The sequence below is a fragment of the Semicossyphus pulcher genome, unplaced genomic scaffold, assembly GCF_022749685.1.
Source record: "Semicossyphus pulcher isolate SPU_LCO1_2020_fin unplaced genomic scaffold, fSemPul1.0.p SCAF_25, whole genome shotgun sequence".
Taxonomy (NCBI): Eukaryota; Metazoa; Chordata; class Actinopteri; order Labriformes; family Labridae; genus Semicossyphus; species Semicossyphus pulcher.
This window is the reverse complement of record NW_027211699.1, coordinates 6,491,377-6,513,830: the sequence shown is the minus strand read 5'-3', so window position 1 is coordinate 6,513,830 and position 22,454 is coordinate 6,491,377. Positions and strand designations below refer to the sequence as shown.

The window sequence follows — 22,454 nt, the reverse complement described above, 5'->3', positions numbered from 1 at the left end:
CTGTTCCTTTCAGAGGAAGGGGCGCAATGCATGCTGGGTGTTGTAGGAATGTAGAATGGGCGAAACCACGAGCTGTTTGAACAACTTTCTCCACAGCTATGGCGCCAATTTAAAATATTATTGCTTCTATTGATTACAGAGAGCTTTGACTGACAGCGGCTCCTTTAAGACACATTCATACTTAAACACGGCTCTTACAGTCTCTGTCCTTTCATTACTACGACTATTTAAGAGCAGAACTAACTGCCTGAAATGTGTCACATACAAGAGTTTCCAACACTATTAATTATCCATTTAAGGAGGGAAATTAACCGCCTGAAATTAGTTATTTCACGTTCCAAAAACTAATAAAAACGATGATTATAAAATGATCCGACAACTTAAGGTTAATTTACGACCGGGTGACACACCACTAATTAACTTTTCAACACATTACAGCTCTAATGCTGTTGAATACACAATCTTCTCCACCAACACAAAGATCTGCACACTTAAGCTGCCTTTAATGTTTCCAAAACAAACTCCAGTTTCGGCTGCTGGCAGACGGAGAGCAATGCAACACCCGATACAAGAGGTGAACTTTTATTTTCTCTGACTAACAGAAGAAAAACTGTTTTAACAGACGCCATCAGTTAAGCTCTCAGGACTTATTGTGTGTGCATATGTTTGTGCAGCGAGTCAGAGGCAGCGTGTGTGTGCACATTTCTGTCTAATAACTAAAACATTCGGGTTTCGTCCTTGCAGGGATAATTAAGTTCACATCCATAATGGCTTTTGCCGCTGATCCATCATCCCACTGACCTCTCTGGCCTTGCTCTTGGCTTTCGGTTGGCTCTTGCGCGGCGGGCTGAGGCTCTTTCGCGGCGGGCTGAGGCTCTTGTGTGGTGGGCTGAGGCTCTTCCGAGGCGGGCTGAGGCTTTTGCGTGGCGGGCTGAGGCTCTTCCGTGGTGGGCTGCGGCTCTTGCGTGGCGGGCTGACGCTCTTGCGCGGCGGGCTGAGGCTCAGCGGCGCGGGGACGTCTGTGATTGGACTGCAGAGAGAGGACGGGCTCACGGGCAGAGGGGAGTCCTTCAGCTTCTTCTTCTGGGTTTCACACAGACACACAGAGAAGTAAAAGATGCATTTGAATGACTGCACTGAGGATGTACTGGAGAAATGTATGTCCTCACACACACACACACGCACACACACGCACGCACACACACGCACACACACGCACGCACACACACGCACACGCACGCACGCACACGCACGAGCACGCACGCACGCACGCACGCACACTGAGGGTGGGATGCTGCCTGCAGATGTCCTTTCTTGTCAGCAACACGACACAGACAGCAGGGGAGTGCTGCACTGACTGAAGTACTGGGAAACCCTGCTGCCACTCTGACACTTAAACACACACTCTCACACACACACACAGAGGCGTCGGGGGAGACGCGAGGATGTGAGGGGAGAATAGTTTGTGGGAGGAGAGGAGGTGGGAAACAGATACAGAGAAGAAGAGGAAGATGAAGAAAGAGAGGAGGGGAACAGAAACACTGGAGGCTCTTTGTTTTTGTCTCAGCCGGTGCGTAAAAACCTGATGAATTATTGACGTACTTTCACCACATCTTTCCCCTCTCTGCTCGGCGCGGTGGGTTTGGGTCTGGAGGCGGGCTTTGGGGTGAGAGGCGGGGCCGAGCTGGAGGAGGAGGAGGAAGAGGAGGAGCTCTGGCTGGCGGAAGCGGAGGTCGGCGTGGTCGTCTGACCGGCCGAGGTGGTGGCGTCGTGGAGGAAAATCCTCTCGCTGCGTCGTCGGTTCCATCCCTCGTCCTCGCTGACGCACCACAGCCCGTAGCTGGAGGGGAGATCGAAGCTGAATCGTCGTGGAGACCGGGGCGAGGGGCGGGGTTTGGGAAGAGGCTTGCGTTTGATTGGCAGGGATTCGTCTCTCTTGGTGGGGCTGGCCTGGTCGATGCGGCGGGTGGCGGGGGGCAGCAGGGGGAGCTCTGGGGCGGAGCGTTTGCCGTGCATCAGAGAGGGGAACTTCCTCAGGCGCAGGTCTGAACCCGAGTCGGACCACTCGCACTCTGACGACCCTGAAGGAGAGGAGAGGGTCACATGATGTAAAAAATCACTGTACAGAGCACAAGCTCGTCCTTCAAACATTCAGCCGGTAATAAACTCAGGTGTCTGAAATCAATAACCCCCGTGAACACGACTATTGATCACATTTAAAACTAATACATAATTCAAGAGTGGATCATTACATGCAGTCTCATGTGACAATTAGAAATGAACTGATATTCAGAGCTGGATCAATAACACAATCCTGAATAAACGCTCAGGCGGTGAATCTGCTCAACCGCAAAAAAGGACAATTAATGGGTCAAAGGTGTCGGGGGAGCGTGTGAGAGGAGTGAAAGCAGGAGAGGACAGGTGTGTCTGTGTAATGTAAGAAGGAAAGCCTCTGTGGTTCTCCATGTTTGTATGTTCCTACTTTGTTTAAGATTAATCAAGTACCTGTCAGCCTGGAAATTAATCGCGAACTACATTGACTTGAGCAACTCTGCAAGATTAAGGTCCCGATCAGACAGAGCACGTTTCAGCAGCTCGGGCCGGCTTTTCTGTTGTTTTCAGTGAGAGGGACGCACGCTTTTTGCACGCTGCTTTTGCGTTGCTGAGCGCCTCACGTTTTCGGGGAAACGCTCAGAGCGCCCGACGTCATTGTCCAATTGGATGGATGGAGAGGCGGACCTTCTGTGGGGGTGACAACATCGAGTTTACCGAATCTGTTTCCCAGTGTTTAATGTATTTGGGAACAGCCTCTCCCCCTCCATCAAAGCCAGAGCAAGCGGCCTCCTTTACCGAGATATAACTAATCTATTGAACACAAAGTTAAGTATTTTAGCTAGCCAAAATAAATGGGAACAGTAACATGTAGGTTAATGACAGCTAATTTTTTGGTGGTTGCCCTAACAACAGAAAAACAAGCCGCAGCGAGATGCTTCGTGCCTCGTTCTGTCTGATCAGGACCTAAAAAGTCAAAATTCTCTTATCCAAGTTTTGGTTTCTGAGCTCCTCTTTGACAGTAAAACTAAAACCTTTGAGTAGTAGATGAAACAAGACATCTGAGGATGCTTTTTCAGCCTTTCAAAAACACTGATTAACATTTTTAAACCATTTTAATTGACAGACCAAACAACTACTCAACAAACCTAGAAAAACCACACAAACACATTTGCATCTGTTGTGTTGTATTACCCAGAGTGCTTTGCAGGCGGTGTTTGCCGTCATGGAGAAGGCTCAACGGGGTGGAGCTGACAGGAAGCGCGCTCGCCGCAAACCTGGCCAGCATACCGAGCCCGCTCTCCTCGCAGACGCCGTCGTCGTCCGAGTCTGTCTCGTCCTCATCGTCCTCCGAGGTTTCTGATTCAGAGGAGACAGTTTCAGCTCAGAGACAAATGTGACTGCTGCATGAGTCGGGGTCAAAGGTCAAAAGAACTTCCTGTCTGCAGCATAGAAACAATGAATTACAGATAAACAGCCAAGAGACTTCTTTACAAGTACAACAAAGCCTGTAATAAGCGCTTTTTGCAAGAAAACAGCAGCCTGGACCTTAAAAAACAGGCAGTCTAATACCCACACATGCACGCACACACACACACACTATCCCATCTATCTGTGTCTTAACATGAAGGCTGGAAAGAGAATAAATAGACTGTTCAAACCACTGCAGCCAGCCTTCACACTGTAACGCTGAGTTAGCAAGAAACGGCAGGGAAAAATGGGATTTAAACACACACATGCCTGTAAGCCACACACACACAGTCACACACACACAGGCTGAGACCATGTGAGCTGACTCATTTATTAATGAAAAAACATCAGAAACGGCACTTTTTCGCACACAAACACACACACACGTTAGCATAACGCTGTTAGCTGCGTGTTGCTAGCAGTTAGCAGTTAGGTTCATGGCAGCAGATGAGCAGGAGGAGCGTCTGTTCAGGGGTTAGAGTGTTAACACTGAGGGTGGATTCACAGTACAGCGTCTCTTAAAACAAATACAACGGTCTGTTTCCTGGTGGTTGAAGTCTTACTGACATCTAAGCGTCAAACGTCACAGAATTAGCCACAAGGTGTTTCTTGCTAGCTAGTCTCAATTTGTTACTCGTTTCTCTTCAACCAAAGTAATGAAACTTGTTTTATTATTCGAATTAGACAAAAATATATCTCTTTTGTGGCTCTTGACAATAAAAAAACTATAAGCTTGTTAAAAGTGGCAATTTTATCTAAGCTATCAATTTTCTTTTGTTTTGTTTTAAAAATTTATTTTTTCGAAACCTCTCCTTCCTCCTGATATCAACAAGCCGTTTCGCCATTCACAGGTCAGACCTTCGCCACGATTGGCTGACAGTATTTGGAGCGACCGCACTCGCACTGTCACTACAAAGTTGTAGAAAACATGGCTGCTCTAGGACCGGTTATTCTGCCTTATATGTACGAGCCAGAATCACCAGGAGGTATCAGAATGGCTGAAATCTTGACGACTTGACTACAAGCGAGTGCAAGAAGGCAGCCTGAGGTGAATGACGGTGAATGATGATTGGTTTATTTCAGCGAAAGCAGGGTACTACGTAGAAACCTGCAGCTGTTCTGAACGGCCCATTTCAGAGGCGACATTTTTATTTAATTCTGGAAAAACACGGAATAAGTTTTCTCTTGTTCACTGAGAAGAATAAATACCCCAAAATATGAAACCCATGACAATATCCATTCAAAAGATACGACCCTTTAACTGTTGTACTGTGAATCCACCTTGTGTTAACTGTAGCAAGCAGACGAAGCAGGAGGCAGGCACTGAGAGGACAGCCCTGTGAGGCCCCTTGGTGTAATGATCAAATGAGGTTTGAGTAACTATAAAAATAGTGATAAAAATATAAAAACAAAATAAAAGTTAATGGTCGGTGTATGTAGTTCAATTTCAGTCCATGTTAGCGTCAAAAAAGAATAGAGGGAGGGGCACTTCCTACTTACAGAGCAGGTGACAGGGGTGTGGCCTCAGGCAGGGCGGGGCAGCGCGGCGGCGAGAGCGCAGCCTTGCCGTAGCTTTAGCGCAGTCAAGCTAAAGCAAAGCTTTACCCACGGCAGCGGAGAGACTAGCCGCAGCGAGGTAGCGCTAGCCAAGCTTCTGTAATGTTGCAGCAGCAGCACAAGCACATGGAACAGGCTGAGAGACACAAAGCATCATGGGTAGGAACAGAGGGGGGTGGGGGTGGCAAAGGTGAGAAGACAGAGCAAGGTGTCTGGGAGAGCAACGTAAAGGGAGAAGGGTTATTTGAAGGTTTAGTAGACACAAAGGAGGAGCTCTATTGTCCAAATATCCCCGACGTCTCATATTTAGAAGTTTATTTGTGTGCTTTTATTTCCAAACCATCACCAAAAATCTGGACCACATCTTCAAAAAACATTCAATCGGATACAAATTCAATTAATAAAAAACAACTTTCATAAATTTCTCTTTATTTAAACTGACCAGGAAGTAAATCTTGTTACATCAGATTCAGCTCTGTGTGCTCTCAACTAATCCTTTATATTTCATGTTTCCCAAACGTAAACCTAAATCTGACGAGTGTTTGTTCTCCGAAGGGATATTTGACGAACAGAGCGTCTAAAGGATGTGTGAGGTGCAGCTGGACGGACTGACAGAGACGGACAGACAGATGAAGCAGACACAAGGACCACAGCGCTTCGCTTTCTGTGCCAATCAAATCAACACCTTTAATAAATCTTAGAGGTACCAAAACTGCAATACAACTTTTATGAAAAAATCTCACAATTCACACAAATTTTTCAATGTACAAATGCTACAAATTTGCAATCCAGGCAATAAAAAACACCATAGAAATAGGTCAACTCTTTAAAAAAAGGCAGCTTTTGCAGAGAAGCGAGAGAGGTAGGGATGGCTGAGCTAAAGCCGAGGACAGGCGCCTTAGCCAAATGAAAACAAAGACACAAGCTGTGTTGAGGCTCACAGACACGCTGCTGTCTGACTCTACAGCGGGGGGGAGCGGGGGGCTGTAAGATTTGGTCAGTAACCTTGGTCGAAGGAGTCGTCAGAGGAGCTGAGGCCCGCCTCCTCCAGCAGCAGGGATAAGTGCTTGTGTTTCTTCTTCTGGGACTTCTGAGTGGACAGCAGGGATGTCGGGGACGACTCGGACCGCCTCTTCCTGGTCAGGCTGCAGTGGGAACGCGTCCCTGAGAGAGGGGGCCAGCCCCCCCGAGCAGAATTGTGCTCCTCTGAATCTGAGTCTGACGCAGAGAAAGTTCAGTTAATAACACACGAAACAAAAAGTGAACATCACAGCCTGTGAAGAATCTGCAGAATAAACCTGAACCACTGAGCTCATTCTAATTATTCAATTATTTTCAAAGAACTTTCAACAAATGGTCGTTTAATATTAACGTTTAATATTTTCTGATCTTTCTGATTTGTTTTTATTGAACATATAAAAATCTTTTTTTCATTGTATTTAAAGTGACAATCTCGAAGTTCTCAGTTTCGTTCTCTTTGGCGGCACCTAATGGCGATAAAAGGCAATGGCAGGTGCATTTGTCCCAGATAACCAGACGTCTTGGGTTGGCTCTCTTTGTTACGGTTGTAACTTGATTTTCCTCGCTGACGGTCGCTTTCCTTTTTTGTTTGCCTTCATCTGAGCGTCGAGTTTGTTTCTGTTTCTTTGGATTTTCACTTCTTGTTGAAGTTGTATCTGCAGTCATCCATCTTTTCTTTGTTTGTTCAGCCATAGTAGATTACTGTTTACTCGCAACACTCGCAGAGAGCGGAAAAGCAGCTGCTTAGCTCCGCCTACCCTCTCTGGCAGACCAACCACTGACTGGGCGCCGCTTGTGATTTTTTCCGCAATCGCGCCACAGACACTCAGTCTGTAATAGGGATAGACCGATTATCGGCGCCGATATTTGGCATTTTGACGCATATCGGCATTGGCCTTTAAAAAAAAAATAAAAAAATAAAAAATTTAAATTATTATTATTATTTTTTTTAAATCCGACGGCCGATAAGAGCATTTACATTTAAACAAAGTTAAGTGTTGGAGTTTGTATTATTCAAAATTTTGACACCAATATTTTCACTTTTACTGCAAATGAGTATCGGCTTCAAATATCAGTTATCGGCCTCCTTGACTACTAATAATCGGTATCGGTATCGGCCCTGAAAAAACCATATCGGTCTGTCTCTAGTCTGCAATAATACTTTATACTGCAAATGCAAAGGCTTTCATCAGTGGGCTATAGGCTCAATCACCATTGTGTGATAGATAGTGACTTAACAGACATTTATTTCAATGAAAATCTTATGAGATTATTACTTTAAATAAAGTAGGGAAGCAGGAGGAAATGGCAAACTTTTTGGGAACTACTTTCTATGATGGATTAATACACATTTTGTGCTTTATTGATGATATATGGCTGCAGGAAGGTGTCTGCACTGAGTGCGTTAATGGCTATAAAGGAACATGTGAGCTAGTGCAACAGGACGATATTGGAGCTTCATGGGACAAAGAAATAAGATGTATAAAGCTTTGGATGCACAGGCTGATGCATCATTTGGATTGTGTGAGTTTTCATGTGAGAACATCAGTTGTGTCAGACTCCTCCTCTCTGCATACTCACTGTTGGAGCAGCTGCTGAGCTCTGATCTCATCGAGGAGAACAAAGCTGCCTTCTTCTGACCTTTCACCTTCCGGACGCTCTCCGACGCAGACGCCTTGCCAGCCATCTTGTGTTTCCCAGCTTTGGCAGACGAGTGGACGCTGCGCTCCTTCATCCGACTTTCCACGGACTTGCCCTTCGACTTCTCTAACTTCGAGCCGGAGGAGAGCTTGCGAGCCGAGGCGAGCGAGCTGAGCTGCGAGAGCGAGAGCGCTCGGTCGAGGTCCGACGCCAGCTGCTCCTGCTCGCACACGTGGCCTCGCTTCGCCTTCAGCACCTGAATAAAAAAACATTCTATTAATAAGAAGAACGATTGCATAATTCTGCAGCTTAAATCAAAACACAAATCTTGAGGAGGCCTACCTCCAGAGCATGACTGGTGGACGGCTCCTGGTCGTTCCAGCTCTTCTTCTTCTTTTTCTTCTTTTTCACCTTCACTCCTCCGCTTCCTGTCTCAGTGTCCTCCTCTTCTCTGGACACTCTGAACCTTTTCCTCTGTCCCTCCCCAGCTTCAGAGTCCTCAGAGTATTGCACAGTCCTTCCCACCCTGAGACAAAAGAATATTAGCGCTGTAAGTAATGCACGCACATGAAGACAATACATGCATACAGAAAAGCTGCAGGTCTCACTTTGCAGGCCTGCTGTCCAGTTTGGGAGGAGTAGTTAAGTGTTTCCTCTTCCTGGGTCGTCCTCTGCCCCGCCTGGTCAGACTCCGCCTCTCATCCTCCTGCTGCTGCCGCTCACTGAAAGCAGAAGAGTTACAGGTGTGATTGCCTTGGGTAAATATTTGTGAACATAAATTAACAGCCGTGTAAGTGTGTGAAGTAATGCCCACCGCTTGTCTCGCCGTCTCTGCAGTTTGCTCAAATCTCTCTGCTTCTCCTTGTACGTCTTCTGCAGCTCGGCGAGCCGGACGCGGTACTCCACCTCCACCGCGTCCATCACGTCCAGAGACATTTTACTGTACAGCTGAAAAAGGAGAGGGAAAAGTGTCAGAACATTTCACGCACTCACACTCGTCACCTCTGGGTGGTTTTTGTGACATTTGTCTTCATCTCACCGGCTCCTCCTTCCGCTGCCTCCAGCTGTACTTCTTGTCGGGGTCCAGCGTTCTTGCCAGATCAATGTGGGACTGCTTCTCGATGGCCTCCAACAAAATCTGTCTGCTCGCTTCCAGAAGACAGTCCAGACCCTCTAAAGTCAGATCTGTATGGGATGAAGATGATACATTAGAATATAAGAAATACAAGCCTTCTTTGCTCCCCTCTCTTATCCAATCATATCTACTCACCTTGCTCCATGCTGATCTGCTCCATCTCTCTCTCGGCCATTTCGCTCAGCAGGGCCATCCCCTCCAGCGCCACCATCTCCAGAGCACCGGCCTCTCTGTAGTCTGCACCCACAGGAAGGTTATCTATCTGGGGTAAGAGTGCCGGGGCGGGAGGGGTGCTGGGCCGGGCCTGGGCTATCTCACTGGCTGTTAGCAGAGCGAGCATCCCTGCCATGGGATCCTCTGCAGCGATGAGCAGCGGGAGCGGGGAGTCGGAGGGGGGAGTCGGATAGACGGGAGTTTCAGTGACAGTTTCTTTCTGAACGGGAGTGTGTGAGTTGATAAGAGAGTCTGGCTGTTCTTGTTCGCACACGCTGGTTTGCTCCAGTAACGGAGCCGGCTCCTCGCTGTCTGGATCTGCAACGATGCACGATTGATATCGCTGTGGATCCTTGCTGACCTCTGGTTTAGGCTCTTCTACGAGCAGAGGAGGCGGAGGGAAAGCTGCCTGACAGGGGTAAGAGGACGCCTCCATTTTTATTTGACCTCCTTCCTTCTCTTCCTCCCTGACTTCTTCTAGTCTTTGAATCGGTTGCAGTGGAGGGCTGGGGGCGAGCAGAGGTGGCGGTTGGGGCAGAGGCTTCGAGGCTTCCACTCCTCCCTCTCTGTCCAGCGCTGGACTGCATCTCCGGCGAAGAGGACCCAGAGGTTCTGGCCTCATGTCGAGCTGATGCTGCTCCACACCGGGCTCCCGCTTTAGAAAAGATCCCGTCTTTGACGACTCTAGTTTCTGCGGTTTGACGTCGGCATCCAGCAGCCTCGGATGGAGGTGGGCTGAAGGCAAAGAGGGAGCAGGGGCAGGAGAGCGGGAGCGATGCGGTGGGACAACTTCTGTGTTTGCCCCTGTGGGTGCTGAGATGTGATACGGGGGGAAAGGTGAGCCAAATGGGGCACTGATGGACTGGTAAGGGTAACCTGGAGGGAGATCTGTCATATGAGGAAGCAGAAAGACTTAAATTAGAGTCACTGATTCAGCCAACATGAACGATACAGGGATTGTTAGCACAACGAGCTCAGTATGACTCACCAGGGTAAATGCCTTGAAAGGGTGCAGACGCCTGCTTCTGTCCCCCTCTCGGCTCCCTCCGTGCCACCTCCCCCTCCTCCATGGCTTCCTGTTTAGGCCGCCGTGGCGAGGAGGGGGGCGGAGAGGCTGAGCGCGGGGAAGGCGGATGAGGCAAGGGCGTCGTCGGTGGGTGAGACAACACTCTCTGCCTGCCATCCTCTGACTTGAGGGCGGTCACAGGTGAGGGCAGCGGAGGCAGTGGCGCGAGGGAAGACGTGGACGGGGTCGGAGAGCGAGACGGAGGGGGAGGCTTGCGGGGGTGGAGAACGGGCGAGGGAGAAGGGGAAGATATGGAGGAGGGGCGGGGCTTGGGGTCGGCGTTCCGCTTGTCTGCTTTGTCTTCAAGCTCCGGCCGGTGCTCGCTGGCCTTTAAACGCTCCTGAAACACAGAGGAAGAGACGGCTTTGTGAACGCTGTGTGTGTATGATGTGACATATTCAGCTTCAGGGTATAAATATCACTGTGCTGCTTTGTTTAGACTTCCTTCACTGTTTGCTTCTGCAGCTGCAGGATGTGCTGCTTTAGTGGCTCTGTACTGAATGTGTGATACGACTTTATTTTGGTCCCCAGATGTGTGAAAGGTTAATATCCTCTCAGCAGTGTATGCATTGTTGTACTATACTTTTGAATGAAACACAAGATACTGCTACTACTACCAAATATTTTCCGTGTTCCGTGTCTATTATATCTTATTACCCATAGCAAAACACGGCATAAAGAAACACATATATACTAACTTTTTTATGTTTCTCAGGTTTGAAAAATGTGTAGTATGTGAATATCAACAACAAGTCCACTTACGACTAACTGTGCATTCCTCTGCAGCTCAAGGACCTGCGCTGTGTGCTGCTGGATCATGAGCAGCTCCTGTTGTCGGAGCATCTGCTGCTGGGAGAGGAGCTGGAGCTGGGCTGCGTGCTGCAGCGAGCTGCCTGTACCGTAAACCCCCGACCACACCGGGGCTCCACGCTCCAGTACATCACCTCCTGCAGGGGAAGACAGGAAATATAAAAATCCATTTCAAATCTCATAACTATTTCAAAGGTTTATCCAATACTTTAGCTAACCGTTTCAACATTTTAACCCATTTCTTTTAGTTGACAATCTTCACTGTTAATCCATTACTGTTAGCTAACCATTTCCACTGTTTTCTGTAGCTTTTAGCTAACAATCTCAACTGTTTGTTACTTTTAGCTAACCATCTTCGCTGTTTATCTGTTACTTTTAGCTAACAATCGCCAATGTTTACCTGTTACTTTTAGCTAACAATCGCCACTGTTTACCTGTTACTTTTAGCTAACAATCGCCAATGTTTACCTGTTACTTTTAGCTAACAATCGCCAATGTTTACCTGTTACTTTCAGCTAAAAGTTGTTAGCAACAGTTGTGTTAGCATTACTTAAAGCTAACTAACTCATCTGTTTACCCATTACGTTAAGCTAGCTTTTTGCAGTTATTGAGATAAAATCAACACATCAACATCAGGCACCCAATCTTTAGATTTCACATGTACATGCACATATACACAGAGAGAGCAGCTCTCCTACCGTAGTGTGGCAGGTGTTCAGTGGGGATGACTATTAGCTGTCCGGACTGTGGGTCCCTGGCAAACTGGTATGAAGGGGGCATGGAGCCTGGCAGAGAGGGTGGGTAGCCTGGGGGGAGGGTCTGATGGAGTGAAGAAGGACCCAGGCCTGAATTGGAGAAGAGAGGTGGAGAAAATGGAAAGAACGTGTTAAATAAGTAACAGACTGACCATTTACGCAGCATCATTCTTCACCCTGTATTTATAACCATGTTGGAAACATGATGGAGTCACATGAGTGAGCACACACGCTGAATTTAGCTGCTTTGAGACATTTTGTTTTTGTTGCCGTTACTGTCTAGACAGAGCCGGCCCTTGGGGAGCTTTGTGTAAGCTTTGTGTGTTTCCACAATTTCAGATTTTGTATGTCTTGACAGCGAGCGTAGGAGGGGAAGGAATGTCCTGCAAAGATCAGGAATGTCTGAGCAACTTGACCCCTGGAGGCTGCTGCTGCTGGACGAGCCGCTCGACAGACGGACACGGACTGACAGAGAGACGGACAACACCTCCCTTTTCTGCTCCAGCAGTCACAACAGGCTACACAGGTGCGAGTAGAATTGTGAATGCAAACCTCTTGCTGGTGTCAAACTATTTAGACTGAAGTGACATGTTGGATTACTCTGATAACAGGAAGTAAGACATAAATGCTCACTGAAAAGGTCAAGAGCTGTTGGGCTATACAAGACCCTGGAAAATACATTAGTGCTAATGGCATGCTAGCATGAATTCAAGTCCATAGATGGAAATGTGTAATGTAGTGTGGCATTCATCATTCCTCTATTTATGTGTGTGTGTGTGTGTCAGACGATCTTTTGTTAAATAAACCACAGAACTGTTTATCAGAATCTGTGCGGATAAATTTGCTAAACATGGACCGATTGATTCCTCATTTCCCCAACACGTTTCTCCTGATACAAGCTGTGAAATTCCTCGACATATGTCTCCACATACTGTACGGTGAGCCGGGGAGCCAGACAGGAGGGGCTCCGGGCCGGGTCATCCAGGGGTGAGAGGTCAGAGTTGAGGGGTCGGGAGGCCATCGCCCCGCCCCTGCCAGGGCTGCCCCTCCTGTCACCATGAGGTTTGGGGTCATGAGGCTGGGGGTCATAATACTGGGTGTCAGTCCGGTAGACAGCGGGGTGGGGTGCATCTGAGTGAACTCTGCCAGCTCCTTGGACTCTCTGGAAGGAAAGACACGTTTTATTTTTGTGTTTGGGAGTTGATTCAGTAGATTTTTTCCCTTTAAAAAAGGGATAAGCCACGCCCACTTACCTGAGCACTTTCTCCTGCTCGCGCTCCAGCCGGCCAGCCAGCAGTCTGTCATCATGGTGTCGAGCACGGTCCTCCCCTCGCTCCTCATCTGCGACGGGTTTAAGGGAGAAAATAAATAAATAAAAAAGTCTGCAATCTCAACAGACGCATGGACTCTAACCACTTCCATCTTTTCAAAACAATCTCGGGCAATATGTGTTTAGCTATGAGGAAGATTTTGGGAATCCCTCATGATGTTAAGGTCCCCGTGTCTTGGTGTAATGAGAGAGGAAGTCATTATAAAAGATTGGCGTCTGTGTAAAATACTGATTACTGCTGGTAAAAAAGCAATTACAAGGAAATGGTAACAAATCCGACCCTCTAAACCTCAGGGAACGATGGAGATAGTTCTGTAAATCTTTGTAATGAAAGGACGTTTCCTTTTGACACTTTATATAGCGGGGTTTTTCCCTGATTGTCCCCACAATGTTTTCTCTTTACTTTTTAAAGCTTTGCTCTTTTTGTAGTTATAAGAATTTGAAAATGTACTTGAACATATCTTCTTCAGTTTCTGTGAGATTATAGTATTTAAATTGATTTCAAAACAGACCTTTGAATTGCAAACACCATCTGTTTTTCTTTGTTTTGATTTCCTTCCAAAGTCTGGTGTTTTTTAATGTTTTTATTTATTTATTTAAATAAGTGTATTTAACAGTCTTGAACATATCTGATTGAGTAGCTGTTAGATAATAGTGACATTGCTTACATTTTTATTCCTTCTTCCAAAGTCTGTGTATTTATAAATGTTTATTAATGTGTTTATTTACATTACAAAGTATGTTTTAAACATCTGTTTGAGCAGCTGTGAGATCAAAGAGAAACTGAAAGTCAGGTCAAAGTAACTACTTACTGTAAATGACACACACTGCTTTTTTTCCTTTATTTTTAATGGGTTTTTTTATGCATTTACTTATTCTAGTTTGTAGATTTAATTATAATAAACACATTTTTTATTATCAGGGAACCATGTTATCTCTCTCTGTTAATCTATCTTATGGGCGGTTATACCTGTAAAGTACCTTTGACTATAAAAATGCTTCTTTGTTATTGTGAAAAACTAATAAACAAAAGGGTTAAAAAAAAGTGACCGTTTAAACGCTGATCCCACGTGTCGTAAAAAGGAAAGAATACGAGCTGTAATAAAAAAAAGATCCACTTGATGCTTCAGATGTGTGAGTAATAACGGAAAGAGGTGTGAGGAGAGAAAAATGGGCGACACTGGCGAGATAACGGCGACACAACACGGGCTAAAAATATGTCGGGCCAAAGAGCGCGTGCACACGTTCTGTACGACACGCACACAAACGGAGTGACAGCTCTCACTCCGAGTGTCAGTTCTTATCAGTTATTAGTCAAGAGCCACCGGAGAGGTGTGAACATACCACTACTGCCTCACTTTGCGCGCACACGCACACGCACACACACACACACACACACACACGGAGCCTGCCTACAATAGAAAAAGTGGCAGCACTCAGCCGAGCGAACCAGAATAAACATGAGGATCTTCTCCTCGCGCTTATTCCGACTCATCCGCGCTGACTGAAGGTCCCCGAGCAGCTGGAAGTGTGCTCAACCCATCAGTTCTGCTCTGAAACTGTGTGTGTGTGTGTGTGTGTGTGTGTGTGTGTGTGTGTGTGTAAAGGGACAAGAGACTTTAACAAACCCTGACACGCTCTGCAGGAAAGGTTTCAAGACTGTTTCCAAGGTTACAGGGAGCCTGTCCCACATGCTATCCTCTCTGCATCAGAAAGCTAGCGGTTAGCGATTAGCGCTGCACGCCCCCTCGTTCTGGTCCCTCTCTCTCTCTCCATCTCACACTATCTTTTTTGCTTCCTGACACACCTCTTTCTTTCCGTCTATCAACCTATCGATCTACGTCCATCTCTTATCATTAGCCTCATTCTCCTCCCCCTCCCTCCCTCCCTCCATCCATCCATCCATCCGTTTGCGTTCTCTTCGTAAATCCTCCGCTGCTTATTTAGAGCTTTGAAAGATGCTATTAGACCAATCCGAGGGGATGTATAAACGCCCCCAACACAAGTACATAAACATCCACAGCAGCTCGCGCACGCACAGAGTCCGTCACTCTCAAGACTGATCCATTGCTTAGCAACACAACCGTGGTCTTATTGTAATTCAAGGCTTGTTTGTAGCTTTTAGCTGCACTCTGTAATGACATGTTTAATGCAGAGAGAGGGGAGGAGGGGGGAGGTAGAGGGAAGAGTGGAGGGAGGAAGAAAGAGAGGGAGAGCAAGGGGCTTAAAGTGGGATGAGGAGGGAAGGAGTGCAAAGAGGAAGGGAGGGTGGGTCGGGAGAGAGAGAAGGAGAGAAGGAGAGAAAAGAGAGTGGAAGAGAGGAGGAAAGAGAAAGGGGGAGGGAGAGAGTAAGAGAGAGAGGACAGAGAGAAGGATGGGTAGAGTGTAAGAGAGAAAGAAAGGGAGAGTTGGAGAGACAGAGAGAGAGAGAGAGAGAGGGGAGAGATGAGAGAGGGGGAGAGATGAGAGAGGGGGAGAGATGAGAGAGAGAGAGGGAGAGTTAGAGAGAGGGGAGAGACAGAGAGAGAGAGAGAAAGAGTTAGAGAGGGGGGGAGAGATAGAGAGAGAGAAAAAGGGAGAGGGGAGAGAAAGAGAGAGTAAGAAGGGGAGATAGAGAATGGGAGAGTTAGAGAGAGGGGGAGGGGAGAGAGAGAAAGGGAGAGGGGAGAGAGGGGGGACAGATAGGAGAGAGTGAAACAGAAACTGGGAGAATGAAAGGGAGAGAGAAAATAAAAAGAGAGACAGGGAGAAAGTGAGAAGGGGAGAGAGAAAAAAGGGAGTTTGAGGGGACAGAAAGGAGAGAGTGAAACAGAAACGAAGGGAGAGAGAGAGAGAGAGAGAGGGAGGGAGCAGTGTTTCTGTGTTTCTGAATGACCTTGACGTCTAAGAATAAAAACGCTGCTCGGCTGAAATTTCTTTGCAGAGAAACAAAACAAACACAAGAAAGAGCCGATTTACAAAATAAAAGCTGTGACATAATCAGTCATTTGGACTTAGAGAAGTTGTTTCTACGGTTACAAAACACCTCACAGTCGTCATACGAGGAGGAAACGGGACAAAATGAGTCCTTCATTATTCATGGAAGTGAAATGAGGAATCGTTTGCTCTCGCTTCATTAAACTGAGGGGATCTACGCACCCCGCCGGGCGAGGAGAACAGAGAGCTGCAGGGATGACACCAGAAGAATCTTACTAATGTAGAAGTGAGCCGATTTAACTTTTTATACGTGATGAAACAGAAATGATTCGTTTTCTAAGTGTAGTTTGCACGTCTATCATTCACATAAAAGCAAACGAGACTGTAGTGGAGGGTTTGCAGACAGGGCCAGGTAAAAAAGGTGTTAAGGGGGGCGTTAAAACAGCGACGTGTGTGAAAGGGGCTTTCGACCTGTTTACCTTTAATCGCCGTTTGCAGCAGCGTCCTCTGTGCCTCTGAGGGTCCGCTGCTCGGCTTGCTGCTGCTCCCGCTGTCCCTCTGCCGGGCCACGGCTACAGCGATGCCCACCGGAGGGTGCCGTACCTCCCCCTCGCCCTCCCGGCCGAACGAGCGGGCGCTGTCCGGACGCTCCTGCTCCCTCTTCAGCTGGGGGGGCACCCTCAACGCCCCCGACCCCGCTGACACCCTCTCTCTGTCTCTTTCCTTCTCCCTCTCTCGCTCTCTCTCCCTCTCCCTCTCCCTTTCCCTCTCTCGCTCCTCTAACCTGATGTTTCCCAGACCGCCGAAGGGTCCTCGGCCGTCCGCGGCGTGCCTGGAGGACCCGTGACCCTCGGCGGCAAAGTTCCCGCTGTATTTGATCAGACTCTGCATGGCTGAGACCTCCGTGGGATCTGAAGCCCCTCCCCCACCTCGCTCTGCATTGCTGGACCCTCCCACCAACGACCCGCCCGGTCTGTAGAGCGTTGACGGGTCAAGGTAGCATCTCTGACTCCCCTCCTCACCTGTGTGTCCGTGTTGGGAGGGGTGTGTTTGGGGGGAGTGGCTGTGGGCGGAGTGTGTGTTGCTGCCAGGGCGGTGGGTCGTGTGTGGGGACATTTGTGTGTGCGTGGGAGAGGAGAGGGTGTGTCCGTGTTGAGCTGCCAGGGCGGCCATGTGACTCGTAGCGTAGTTTGCCAACGGGCTGATTGTGGTATTCCACTTAGGCTCCGCCCCCGCTCGTTCTACGCCCAATCGCATGGAGTGTTTTGAGACGTCCCTGCTCTCCGGGCTGAAGCGTGATTGGCTGGAGGAGAAAGACGCCTCCTGGCCTCGTTTCCCGGAGGAACCGTTGGAACAAATGACAGAAACTTCCTCTCTATGATTGCTTGAATCGCCGGAGAGTCGAGGATGCTCCATCAGGCTCCTCTCGGGAAACCTGTAGCTCTCCCTCTCCCTGTTTCTCTCCCTCTCTCGCTCCCTGTCTCTGTCTCGCTCTCTTTCCCTGTCTCTGTGTTTTTCACCGTGTTTGTCGCGGGCCTGCGACGCGATCTGGATGGGTCCGACCCGCTCGTCGTAAACCTCCACAGAAGGCACATATGTCGGTGCGCTGACTCGCTGCTCTCTGATTGGGTCTCTGGGGGTAGAGGGGTGAGGCGGGCCAGCGGAGGAGGAGGAGGAGGGGTGAAGTGCAGGAGGAGGGAGGCCGTAGGAGGCGTGGAGGCTCCCGGCTGACGTGTTCACAGAGTCGTTCCTCCTTTGTCTTTCAGAATTATTGGAGTTCTGGTTGTGGGGTCGGGAGGCTCCCTCCTCTTCCCGACCCCCTCTGTCTGTTTCCGGTCCATGAAACCTCCCCGCGCCTCCTCCTGAAGGGAAGGAGGGCCGAGGAGGCGACGGCCTGGATCTGTGCTCCACTGTGGATTGTGACTTCTGCTGCAGGGGGTGAGGGTTAAAGGACCAAACGTCTCTGTCTCTCTCCACGTCCCGGTCCCTGTCTTTCTCCCTGTCCCGGTCTCCGCTCCTCCCCCTGCGCTCCTCCTCGCTCCTCCCGTCCTGCGTCAGGTCCACCACGCTGTGCGGCCTCTGCTCCTCCCTGGACCGATCCCGCTCTCGGTCACTCTCGCGGCGGTAATGCCGCTCCCTCGCCGCGTCCCGGGACGTCCTCTGCGGGGGTGTGGAGCTGGACGGGGCGGCCGGGGGAGCAGAGGGGGGGTGGAGGGGCAGCTGGCTGTAGGAGGCGGGCAGGTAAAACCCCTCTGAAACACACAACACATAAAACACATCGTTTATTTGTTATTTGAGAGGGGCCGTGCAAAACACAACTGTTTGCCAGAGTTAGCTATAGAGCTAAGCATAGCTAAGCTTTAAGCTAGCGCCATAAAAGAATGGACAAGTCAAGAAATGTAAATAATCATAATTCTTTCTTGGGTCTTTTTTTCCCTCTTAACCGTAACAAACATCGACTACATAAACATAAACTGTATATGTAACATAAACATAAAATGATAAAGATTCAGAGCAACAGAGCCTGCTAGCTCCCCCTTGTGGCTGGAGGTTCCATAACAAGTCTTAAGTGTCTTTGTTGACAGGGACTGACCTTTGTGAGAGTCGTACAGAGGGTGCTGTGAGAGCGAGGGAGGGTCCAGGTGCCCCAGGGACAGGTAGGGGCTGGAGTACAGGCTGCTCGGCAGGTGAGGGTAGCCTGAATAGAAACACACAACATGTCAGACACTGACGTTTTCACGAAACAGAAAACACAACAGAGCTGAGGGGAAGTTATTGCTGGGTTTCCTTGAAATTTTTATGACGGCCGTTTAGAGGCACTGAAACGCGCCTGGAGAAGAAACAAACAAAATATCCGACTTAATACAGCCAGAGAAGCATTCAGTCTTTGTCATCTTTAAGCAGAAATGACAGTTTCAAGTCCGAGCTTCTCAAACTTGAAGATATAAAAGGCTTCTCTGTTTTATGTCATACGATTTAATATAATTGAATCAGGGTGGGAATCGCAGGGTAACTCGTGATACCAGAAGCAACACATGGCCCATGAGAACGATTTTTACATTTATCAAACCGAACGACTAAATAAGAAAAGAATCTTTTAAACTTTACAAACACTGAATGAGGGGAAAAAGCAGGATGGATTTAAGACTTTTGCTTCATTCTGAGTGTAAAATACGACACAATAAAAACATTTGAAGCTGGTAACTGAGATGCTGTTAGAGTTTTAAACTCTTTTTCTACATTAATTGAGCAATTATGAAGAAAATACCAAAAACAATGCCCGTCACATGTTCCTGTTGTGACACCTGTAAACATTAGTTTAGAACATAACTTCAGGAGTTACTCAAACATTTAATAAATGGTCATAATAGTTGCCAATTCATTTCTCTACCGACTAACTGATTAGGGCTGTTTATTGGTAAGAAACTGGCTCTGTGATATGTATCACAATACAGGGGTTACCATTTATTATTACACAGCTGTGTTAAATACTTAAATCTGGTTAATAACAACAATGAGGTCTGCCATTCGATAGCAGACCGTTGCTATGAAGAACAGACCGTTGCTAGGGATGCAGCTCTTATCATACAATCCTGAGGACTAACTGTAATCATATCAATCCGCCGAAAGAAGTCCGGTAAATTTGATGTTGATCTGTTTACAGCGGAGAGAAAGAAATAAAGGTTAAAAGAAAGTCTCTGTAAAGCCAGTTTGGACGAAAGATCAAAGCAGCAAGTAGCTCTAATTTCAACTCGTCTCGTCCCATATTTTTGGTCTGAACTGACCTTAATCTGACACAAGAGCTGCACTTTTTATACAATCTGAACAAAGGGACTAACATTTGCTTTTATTACCTTAAGCTGTGTTCTTTTTAATCGACTTGTACTTTAACTTTTTAACAAATTAAACCAAACATAAACCACTTTGACCGACATTTGTACGTCTACATGTGCAGTCGACCCAAAGTCACCTGCAGAGATTCATTTTGCTCATGAGGTCGGTTTGAGGCTGTCGTTGGTCCAGAGTCTGCCCGACAGCCAGCTGCTGCTCTCAGAGACCGCAGCTTAATATAGACAGAGCCTCAAGCCTTGTGTAATGCTCTGGATTTTTGTGCTGGGGCTGAGCTGGCTGCAACTGTGACGCTGGCTTGTGTCACCACTAATAAAAAAAAAAGGAAAGAGAAAGGGGACTGCCACCCAGAGAGGGTGAGACATTCCCTGTTCCCACACTCCGGCCAATCCAGGAAGAATCAAAGACGCAGAGGTCGTTCCAGCACGGAGCGCCAAGGAGCAGCGCCCCAGTATAAATCTGTCTCCTCACTCCGCGTTCAGAGGCAGAAATGGAGAAGCAGGAGGAGGCGAAGGAGGAGGTGGGGGTGTCAGCGGTTAGAGCAGAGACAGAAATATGAGAGGAATGATGTGAGGAGAGCAAAGGCACGCCGGATAGGTTTCCTGCAAAGCTTCCTTTAACCACAGCTAACGGCTAACCTTGATCTCTAACGGCTTTGATACGAGTTCCTCTGCAGCTACGGTGCATCCAAAGTGTGCGTCTGAGCTGCCGCCCGGAAACGTCTGCAGCCTTTAGTAACTTTAACTGCTGTAGAAGCCAGACACCAGGTTTGAGAAGCTCTCTTAGGCCGTGAAGATTTCATTCATAACAGAGGAAGTCGGCTCGGCAGGCGGTCTGAATGTCTTCAGATACTTGCAGCTTCAATTTCAGCTAAACTTTAAATCAAGCCTCATCCATCCTTCATGCCTCCCTCTCCGGCTAATTTAAAGTCATGCAGGGTGTGTCCTGGCACTCTTGGGCCCTCAATGAAGGACTTTCCAAGTATAATTTGAAGTCAGGCTGCATTTAATTTAAAATGTTGTCATTTAAATCACATTTGACGCTTCGGTTTTCCGTCCCTTTTTTCAGTTTTTAGTTTAGTCAACTGTTATTTTGAACTGTTTCAATTAAACAAGACAAAGGATTTTTGTCAGCTAGTAAGCTAAAGTTAGCGACAGCTAGTTCCGCCGTCTAAAGAGCATCTTAGAGGCAGTGGTTTTTCACTTGGAGCTGATGATTAAAAGTGGGAAACACACTGGGAAGAGGTTTTGGTTGGTTTTTCTCGTGCAGATATTCCACACTGGGTCTTTCTCTACTGATGATTGAAACGACTTTTAGGGGGCGATCCTAACTTGAAGGAATATTTCTTTACATTTTAATCAATTAAACTTTGTTTGTGATGCTATTGTTGTCATTTTCCTGCACTTGCAAATCGTTCTAGAGTTATTCGGATACTGATACCAGTATCAGTATCGGCCTCTGATAATGCCTGAAATACAGTATCCGGTATAGGCGAGTATACTAGTCACGTATACAAAGGGTGGTACAAATCTATATGGCAATATATCGTCATCCTGACTCGTATAATACAATTCACGACAGGCAGGCGCCGAATATCGAAGTCGAAGAAGCAGAAACAGAAGCAGCAGAAGAGCGGTGAAAAGAAGTTGATGCGCCAGCCACTTTCAGATCCGAAGTCGTAATTTGTTCTTTAGTTCTGTAAATTTAATTTACAGACTGAAATCATGTTCATATTTTAATCTCAGTTTGTGTCAAATTCTGTGAAACTGACACCAAATTGCAGTAAATAAATACATTAATCCTACACTTCACCTTTTGAGGGGCATTTTGTATTCTTCAGTTAACCAGATATTGTGATGCATCGTTAAATGATTGTCTTGCAATCTATCAATTATCACAGAATCACTGCATCGTGATATTACCGTTATCGTGGGCCACGTATCGCATATCGTATCGGGAGTAACCCTTTGATTTCCACCCCGACTGTACAATAACTGTTTGAAATCAGTGATGAGACAAATATCAGTAAAAACTTTCACATATTATATCCTTCACTTTATCAGAGATCGTGATGTATCGTTATATGATTAACTTGCAATATTTCAATTAAGGAAGAATCGCTGTATCATGATATTATTGTTATCATGATGCACATATCGCATATCATTGAGGGGGTACTTGGTATCGGCTAAAGCTCAAGTCCTGGTATCGGCATTGATATCTGTCTAATTCAATGAATTTCCTTTTCAGGTTCTTTATGCCTTTTACAAGCATGAATGTTATCCAGCATTTAGGGCACAGACCAATAAGCTAGCAGCCCTTTAGCTTAGCTTAGCATAAAGACTGGAAATAGGGGTCTTCCCAGCACCTCAAAATCTCTCTTTTACCACATAATGTCTCGCTTAGTCCAAACTAAAAGTGTAAAAACTAAAGTTCTGTTTCGTGGAGGGTCACGTGTCAGACTATTATTAGCTATGAGCAGTTTCCAGGGAAGCAGCAGAGGTTTCCGCTCAGGCTTTTACTTTTACCTACAATCTTAAAACTAATCTCACACAACCTGATCTGCTGTGTTTGCAAAGCACTGAACAAGCTCCGTGTCACGCCGGCGATGCAATCAGTCTTAAAATGAATCCTGGATTG

The 22,454-nt window shown here is 47.2% G+C and overlaps 1 protein-coding gene across 1 annotated transcript in view; it reads right to left on the bottom strand.

Moving 5' to 3' along the window:
* tnrc18 (trinucleotide repeat containing 18) overlaps positions 1-22,454 on the bottom strand; it is a 58,321-nt gene that overhangs the window by 15,398 nt on the left and 20,469 nt on the right. Inside the window, exons 4-20 of the mRNA XM_069676394.1 lie at positions 18,559-18,663; positions 16,445-18,217; positions 12,973-13,060; positions 12,652-12,881; positions 11,663-11,809; positions 10,917-11,101; positions 10,077-10,494; positions 9,011-9,976; positions 8,780-8,925; positions 8,555-8,688; positions 8,349-8,462; positions 8,083-8,266; positions 7,681-7,996; positions 6,085-6,297; positions 3,247-3,411; positions 1,603-2,081; positions 802-1,083 (exon numbers count right to left, since the gene is read on the bottom strand). Coding sequence (XP_069532495.1) covers positions 802-1,083; positions 1,603-2,081; positions 3,247-3,411; positions 6,085-6,297; positions 7,681-7,996; positions 8,083-8,266; positions 8,349-8,462; positions 8,555-8,688; positions 8,780-8,925; positions 9,011-9,976; positions 10,077-10,494; positions 10,917-11,101; positions 11,663-11,809; positions 12,652-12,881; positions 12,973-13,060; positions 16,445-18,217; positions 18,559-18,663 — 5,945 coding nt within the window. The remainder of the gene's footprint in view (positions 1-801; positions 1,084-1,602; positions 2,082-3,246; positions 3,412-6,084; positions 6,298-7,680; positions 7,997-8,082; positions 8,267-8,348; positions 8,463-8,554; positions 8,689-8,779; positions 8,926-9,010; positions 9,977-10,076; positions 10,495-10,916; positions 11,102-11,662; positions 11,810-12,651; positions 12,882-12,972; positions 13,061-16,444; positions 18,218-18,558; positions 18,664-22,454) is intronic.